General features: G+C 36.0%; 1 protein-coding gene across 2 annotated transcripts; it reads right to left on the reverse strand.

Annotated features, from left to right (window-relative positions):
• Positions 1–651: 651 nt before the first annotated feature.
• LOC147402929 (PyrD) lies at positions 652–7,456 on the reverse strand. Of its 2 annotated transcripts, none has more exons than XM_086438338.1 (2): positions 7,297–7,456; positions 652–1,394 (listed from the first exon to the last, which is right to left on the reverse strand). In XM_086438338.1, exon 2 carries the CDS (start codon positions 1,352–1,354, stop codon positions 1,052–1,054), a length of 303 nt encoding a protein of 100 aa, XP_086294464.1. In that variant the 5' UTR covers positions 1,355–1,394; positions 7,297–7,456; the 3' UTR covers positions 652–1,051. The 2 variants fall into 2 exon arrangements, with proteins under 2 accessions (XP_086294464.1, XP_086294465.1); XM_086438339.1 differs by lacking the exon at positions 7,297–7,456 and adding an exon at positions 7,007–7,216.
• Between the last annotated feature and the right edge of the window lie 506 nt (positions 7,457–7,962).

Genomic DNA, 7,962 nt, shown 5'->3' on the forward strand with positions numbered 1-7,962 from the left:
CTGGCTGCTTCAGGTTCCAAACTCCCTGGTCAACTCCCAAAACAGTGAACAAGGAATACTTGCTAACAGGTTTCTCAATAATAATAATAATAATAATAATAATAATAATAGATAAAAAGAGGCCAATGGTGTGGCTATATCAAGTTAACATCTGTTGGAATCATATTCCATTGTCTTTATCCTCTACAACCTCTAGGGTTTTTTTTTTGGAAAAAAGAAAAAAAGAATTCTTCGAACCATCATCTTCAACATCTTCCCAAAATCCTGTCAATCTTCAACCTCCCAAAACCCTTAATCTTGTTCTTGAGGTTTGATAGAGAGAAAATCTTGCGGTTGAAGAAGAGGGTAAAATAGCAAATTCTTCGCTTGGTTCAGAATTACAAAACGGGTGCAAGATACAGCTTTAGAAATGATCAATGACTCAATTCCCTCATCCGGTCTCCATTTAGTGGTGAGGGATTTGTTACACTTTTGGAAAAGGGCTTGTTTTGGGAGGAAAACCAGGTATTTTTGGAAGGAGGTTCTAGAGGACATTTAGGTCATTTTCTGTCAGCCTCACATAGAAGACCAAAGCCCAGAGATATATCACCAGTATAGAAAACTTGGGGGAGGGGGAATGGTTACTCTACTTTTCACAAAAACCCATAGGAGTTCCTCAAAATTACCAAATAATATTATTAAAAAAAAAGTTTCACACTAAACATTAATATTTTGCAGTTTTATTGCAGATTACATCCCAAGATTACTACATGAAGCTTGAATTCTAACTTATGGATCAATATACACAGCACGTGGAAGAAATCCCATTAAAAACATAGAAAAATTCAAGTCTCAAGGAAAAAAGTGAAGCAAAACACAAGCTAATCCAGTCATCAATGCCTATACAGTTTCCATCAAGGGGATGGTACAGTCTTTATCCACCATTTGCAATGATCAATCTGGAGAAGGGTAAACAAATGAAAGAAATAGGCACAAAGGATCTAAGCGCTTACCAGACAAAACTGACTTCAAAGATCTATTCTATCTTCTTCTCTCCCAAAGTTGTAAGCAATTAACGCTCCATTACTACTCCATCGAAATTCCAATCTCTGACAAGATCCCTTCTCACTGCACGGCTGCGGACTAGTCGTGGGGTACCCATGATTCCTTGACCATTGGCCGTCATTGGTTGTGGGGTCACCTTGGATGATGTAATCATGTTGTGTGAAGGCTCTTGTGGAAGAGAGGTCTTCCGGTTTAAGCAGTTGACAAATGTAGAACACCGGCCATCGTTGTCTGAGCTTGAAACAGAGTAACTCCTAAAAGATTGCGATGGACTATCTACACTATGACACACGAGGCATGCTAGACTCATGGTAGATCTTTGACAACCTTCGATCACGGCAAACAGTTTGCTGTAGTCCACATGCCAACACAAAGCAAAAGCACATGTAAGCAGAAGAAAAAAACGAAGCATAAGAAAGAAACAAATCTTCGGTTTTCAGCAAAAAAAAACTTGGTGATGCTTATATCTGCAGCTTCTAAAGCTTTGTCCATTCCATTAGGACAAGATGCCGGGCATAAACAAAACTGAAATTCTCATGAGTCTTCCAAATTTCAACAATCATATTCTAAACGTTGTTAAGATTAACTCATCTCAATGACTTTAAGTATTTTATTTATCCTGAGATTGCATATAGTTTTATGTTATGATGAACCATTCAAAATTGTTTTCGTGTTATGAAGTTTTAGGTAGGATGATTTGGTTGATGATCGGTCCTACTTGTTACTACTTAAGCTTGTGTTTTGGGCACATCCTTTTGCTTCATCGGTGACACTAAATCTCCAAACCCTAAAATTATATTCCCATCCAGTCAAGAATTATGGGAGTCTGAATGGAACCTCACACGGTGCCCACACATTCCTAGGATAAGCATTCCATTTGAAACCTTGAATGAGCATCACATCACTAAACCATGGTTCTGCCTTGGAAAGAGAAAGGCAGTCTTCATTTTCTCAACCAACCTAACTAAACATGTATTCAATAAAGTTAAACTCAATTGATATCTTAATTCAAATATTCCAGGAAAAAAAATCAAGCTAGAGTAAATCCTTGAACAAGGTGCAAAAAGTTACTAACCCTAGACTTTGTCAGCTTTTCATTTGGAAAAGCATGGATGTGGCACATGGATCTAGATAGAAACCGTTCCATTCATGCAAACCAACAAAAAGAACCTTTTCGGGGGCCCCCAACAGGCAGAAGATAAAATATTGCTCACATCTATTAACTGAATTTCTTTTTGAGATCACCAAGAATCAGTAAACATTTAAATTTGTCTCCTGACCAATCAACCAAACTTCAATGACCTAATAACATGTTCAGTAGATCTGAAATGGAGAGTAAAGTCCCGTCATGGTTTCAACTCTCACATATCCAAGAAGACAAAACCGTACTTCAATGGATCAACCAATGAAAACTGAACAAACCTATGATTTATAAGCCAGCGATTTCATTGACCATTCACCCTTAACCAAATGCATGAAGTCCATAACAAGGAATCTGTAATAGAGGCGAAGAACACGAAGATCCAACTCAACATCCAAATCATCTCAGTTGACTATCTCTTTAGTCTATTACTACATTTTCTTCAATGCGTTCATTTATAATTTCATTTTCCCCAGTCTTTCGACACATCCTCGTCACTGTAGTTCAATGTATTGACATAATGCTTCTTGACTGCCCAATATTCAGCTCCATAAAACATAGCTTGGTCTGTCTTTCTATCGCCCTATAATTTTTTCATTTTAATTTGATTGGTTTGTGTCTATCACATAGCACACTAGAAGCACACCTCCACTTAACCATGCAACTTTGGTTTTTTGGGCAACATCTTTCTCAATCTCCCCATCCTTATGTATAATAGACCTGAGGTAACTGAAGTGGTCATTTCAGGTATTTCTACACCATCAATTTTACTAGACATTCCTCCTCAAAAGTCTCAGTACTACTCGATCTTGGTTCTACTTATTCTAAAACCATTGGACTTCAATACCTTTCCCCATAATTCTAGTTTTATGTGAACTCCTTCTCCATTCTCATCAAGTAATACTACATTCGCAAACATTGTATACCAAGGTACATGCTATTAAATATTAACAATTACTTCCCTTTAACTAGGGCAAACAAATAAGGACGACTTAAATCCATTCACAACCCTTTTGTAATATGATATTTATTAACTTAAAGAAAGCATACAAGAAAGTACTTAGGTATCCCAAATTGATAAATTGGCATGATAATATTGTTGAAACTTTTAATCCATTAACCAGAAAAAAAGGAGCAATCAAGTAACTTCTGATGAGAGAAAATATGAGAAATGGCATTCATTGTTCTACAATCAGGATCATCATACATGTATAACAGAAATGGAGAGGAAACACATTAATCAGAACAACCAATAGATAAAAGTGATGTTACTGCATGTGCTTCAAATCGGAAATTTATATCGGAGATAAAACATGCCCTTGAAGGGTTAAGGAGAGGTAGGAAGTGGCAGAAGAACTAATAATTCTCTCAATGATGACGACAATTTCCATCTAGTAGAATATACATTTTCAATGAGCACTTTGGTTACTTTGAAATTTAAAGATCAAAGGGCTTCTCAAAAATGTGCACAAGCTCTAAGCTTAGAATTTATTAAAAAGACAAAATCAAAGTACAAAGGGCGTGCACAGGTTGAGCAGACCTTCCAAGGAATTATCAGATAGAAAGACAAAACACTAATTTATCCCCAATTATGATAACATCCAACTTGTTAAAAACAAAAGTCAAATAAAAGCCCCTACAATTTCTAAATTACACAAAAACATAATGATCAGCTATATAATATTGAGAATAATACGAGGGAGTTTCCTCCCTTCCTTCAAAAAACTTCTCACCATCTCCTTTCAGAGACTCTTACAAACAACAAAAGGTAGGAGCAGGAAACAGCATTTCTAATCTGTTAAAAAAATACTCAAATAAAAGCCCCTACAATTTCTAAATTACACCAGAACATAATGAGCCACTATAATAATGAGAATATTACGAGGGATTTTTCCTCCTTTCCTTCAAAAAACTTCTCACCATCTCCTTTTAGAGTCTCCAACGAACAGCAAAAGGTAGGAGCAAGAAAAAAGTATTAATAACAGCTTTTATTAGAAAAAATCAACTCAGTGGGTACAATGATGAGGTTCAAAGGATTATTAAAAGTGCCAAATTACATGAGGTTCTAAGATTATTAGAAAAAATGATTGTCGCACAAATTTTGGCAAAAAAAAAAAAGGGACCGTGGAAAACTTTGAAGATATAAAAGGGTTAAAAAAGAAGTAAAGAAAGTAGTAAATAAAGTAAAATATAAGGTGTATGCAGAAATGATGATTTATATTATAGGTTTGGTACAAGAGAAGTAAGAAGATGTTTTCAAACTTGCAACAATGAGAGGTAAACTAGATGCATAGATCGAGTTAGATTCGGTAAAAGCAAAATCGGAGAGTTTTAGTAGGAGGTGAATAAATTAAGAAATGTGGACGGATTAGTTTCAAAAATTACAAAACGAAAATAACTGGAGGATACTAAAATTAGAAGGACCAGCTATACAAAAACCACAACAAATTAAAACTACAATAGGATCAGGATTACAAAAGTGAACAAAGCTCAGGGCTAAGATGAAGATAGGAAAGTATTCACGCCCTGAGAGTGATACCTGTAGAAGTTTGGAAGTGCATGGACAAGACTGGATTGTTATAGTTACTAAATTATTTAGTAAGATTTTGGCGACACTAACAAATGTCTGGTGATTGGAGGAGACAATGTGCAAAATTGCACTAATTATCGTTCCTTAAAATTGATCAATCACAAAATAACATTGTGTGTAAAAGGATTACCATAAACAACGATATCACATAAGCATTCTATTCATGCCAAAAAGGTCAACTATCCCAATATGATGGATATTGGGAAAAAGAGGATTCTGAACAAGTATATTGATGTTACTAAGGACATGTATGCTAGATAAGTAATTATCATTTGGTAAACAGTAGAAAGCGCTTCCATCTTTCAAGTGAAGTACCCGCTTGGGTTTGCATTTTAGAAGTGCTTTTCAAGCCTTTAATGCTCAAAAGTGTTTTTCGAATCAATATTATTATTTGATAAACACTTGAAAGTGCTTCCAACTTCTATGGGAAGCCGAAAATTGCTAGAAGCAATAAGTGGTATAGACCCATTTCTGATTTTCAATGTTTACAGGAATCTGAAAGAACTTAAAACATATGTAAATTTCATATGATAATGTCTTTGTTTATTTAGGTAATGACTAAAATATCCCCAAAATGCTTCTTCTTAGAGAAACTCCAATGAAGCCCTTAAAAAAGTGTCACGTAGGCACCTTTAGTCTTTTACTACCCTTTAACAAACAAATCCCCCATGAGCTGCATTGTACATATTAAAATTCCCCCTAAGTTGGAGGATGAAGGTGAAGGATCCATGGTAAGATGTCAACGTGACTAGCAAAATTGCTAATCACAGTTAACAAGTTCTTTAAAGTCTGACAAACTAAAGAGCGGGTCTGGTGAGTCTGTTGGAGTAAAAAAAAATGAATTGACGTTAGTGGGTTTGACACAAACAAACTCACTAACTGCTCCATTGTAAATGCTTAGATAGGAATTTGAACAAATCTTTATTTATCAATTTTGTATTGAATTGACTCCTTCAATCTCGATGATTGAATATGGATGGACTATAGTGATTTCAAGCAAGCCGCTACGGTGAAATCAGTAGACATGTTGCTTTTAGGAAGCAGTGCTAGAGCATCTTAGTAGAACATTTACAATGGAGCAGTTAGTGGGTCTGCCTACATCAAACCCACTAATGTTAATTCATTTTTTTACTCTAACAGTCTCGTCAGACCCACCCTTTAGTCTGTTAGATTTTAAAGAACTTGTTAATTGTGGCTAACAATTTAACTAGCCACGTTAGCATCCCAACATGGATCATCCACCTTCATTGTCCAACTCAGAGGAGGATTTTAGTATGTACAATAGAGCTCATGAGTGATTTGTTTGTTAGTGAATAGTAAAGGTGACTACGTTGCACCTTTTAACGATTATTTTTTAAGGGCTCCATTGGAGTTACTCTAAGATATTGAATTAAAGAGTTATGTTAACTGACCAGCGTTAAAAAGCATTAAATACACCTCCAAATTTACTTTATTACCTAAAATGCTCTAAAAAATAATTCCTACCAAAAATACCCTCCAATGCTTATTCCAAGGTGTTTTAAACACATGTAAACATGTAACCTAAGGGCGCATGAAAACAAAGACCCTAAACTAAATTACCAAAAAAATGAAATCATATAATATGATTACCAATACGACCAAAGAAATTATTTCCCAAGGATCCCATCTTCCATTGCTTCTCCTTCCCACCTATCTGCTTCTGCAATTCTTTGAAGCAGACACCCACAGCAAATTCAAACAGATCCTATCTTATGGCTTAGTGAGTTAGAGGCATGGTTTTAAAATACTCATTTTGACATCTCGTCTCGTCCATGAACGAGACCAAGTCATCCGATTTGTTAAGAGTCATCTCGTTCAGCGACGAGACAATGGAAAATCTCTTTAGAGCATTTTAGGGTTTCAAGATGACTTGTCTGTCCGTCTCTTTGGTGGATGATACCGAGACGAATCAGATGAGTCGTCTTGATCTCGGACCAGATTTAAAACTATGGTTAGGAGTGAATGAAAATTCATCAAAGTTTCAAGGTGCAACTCCCGTGAAAGAGTTGAATTAGGAGATTACAACCATCTCAAATGAGATCGTGTTCTAGTCAACATGATCTAAAATCGAACCCCAAACCCCTAATCAGAAGCAACATCTTGTAGTGGACCCGGCGCGATCCACTCGTTGACCTACCCAACAATAATCTAGACCACTAATCATCTCCTCAACTGATTTGATTTTATACAACGATCTAACCAATACAAACCTATCAAGAACTTCCCTGCATTTGGCCTCTGTTGTAAATCTTCCACAATCCGTCTCGCTATCATGAACCCCTCCCAATAGAATCAGAGAAATTAGATGCCAAATTTGCAGAGAAAACAACACAATCTTCTTACAAACACATTATTATATAAGATTAACTTTAGAAAAAAGCAATCAAATTGAAAAGAAAACAAACCCTAATCGCGCAACAGATCTGAAAAAAAAACTGAAAGATAGTGCGAGTTCTACTTAAAAGTTTAGATCAAGAAAGACTGAGATCTGAAAACAAACCTGTTTGCGCTGTAACCGTTTTGATTCGTGGGAAGTAAGGCTGTAAGAGAGAAGGATCTGAGAAAAAGAGGAAACGCGGATATATACGAGAAGCTGGTGCCTACGAATCTACGTATACGTATACTATGCAGAGTTTGGCTCTTTTTACAGTGGAAATGTCCATGACGACGAGGGTGAAAGCAATTGGTGATGGTCTCAGCAATGACACGTGTCGGTGTGATGGAGAGTTTGAGAAATAAAAAAGTTACGGAAATTACTAAAATGTCCATATGGAGACGAAGAATTACGGAATTTTTTATTGAGCCAGCCAGGTTGACAATGACAAAAGCGGAAAATCCTAAGAGAGAATTATTCTGTTCGAGCTGGAATCCTCGAGATACACGGTATGTAGAAATTTTGCGATCGACATGAACCACAGTGAATTACTGTTCTTTTGTCGATTAGTAGTAGTAAGAACTAATAAGAGGTGCGTCAAATTACCAAATTAACCCTGAATGGTATAATAGATTGTGGGCCCAGCACAACTACTTGGGCGAGCCTGCACGTGATCAACTTCATGATTAATGTTAAAAAATTGATATTTGTCAAGATTTGGACATTATTCAAATTTAACTTTAAAGTTCTGGTGATTTCCAGTATATTATATCTTGAGTCTTGTTTTTCATC

The sequence above is a fragment of the Akebia trifoliata genome, chromosome 4 (genome assembly GCF_017979445.1).
Source record: "Akebia trifoliata isolate Shusen 1 chromosome 4, ASM1797944v1, whole genome shotgun sequence".
Taxonomy (NCBI): domain Eukaryota; kingdom Viridiplantae; phylum Streptophyta; class Magnoliopsida; order Ranunculales; family Lardizabalaceae; genus Akebia; species Akebia trifoliata.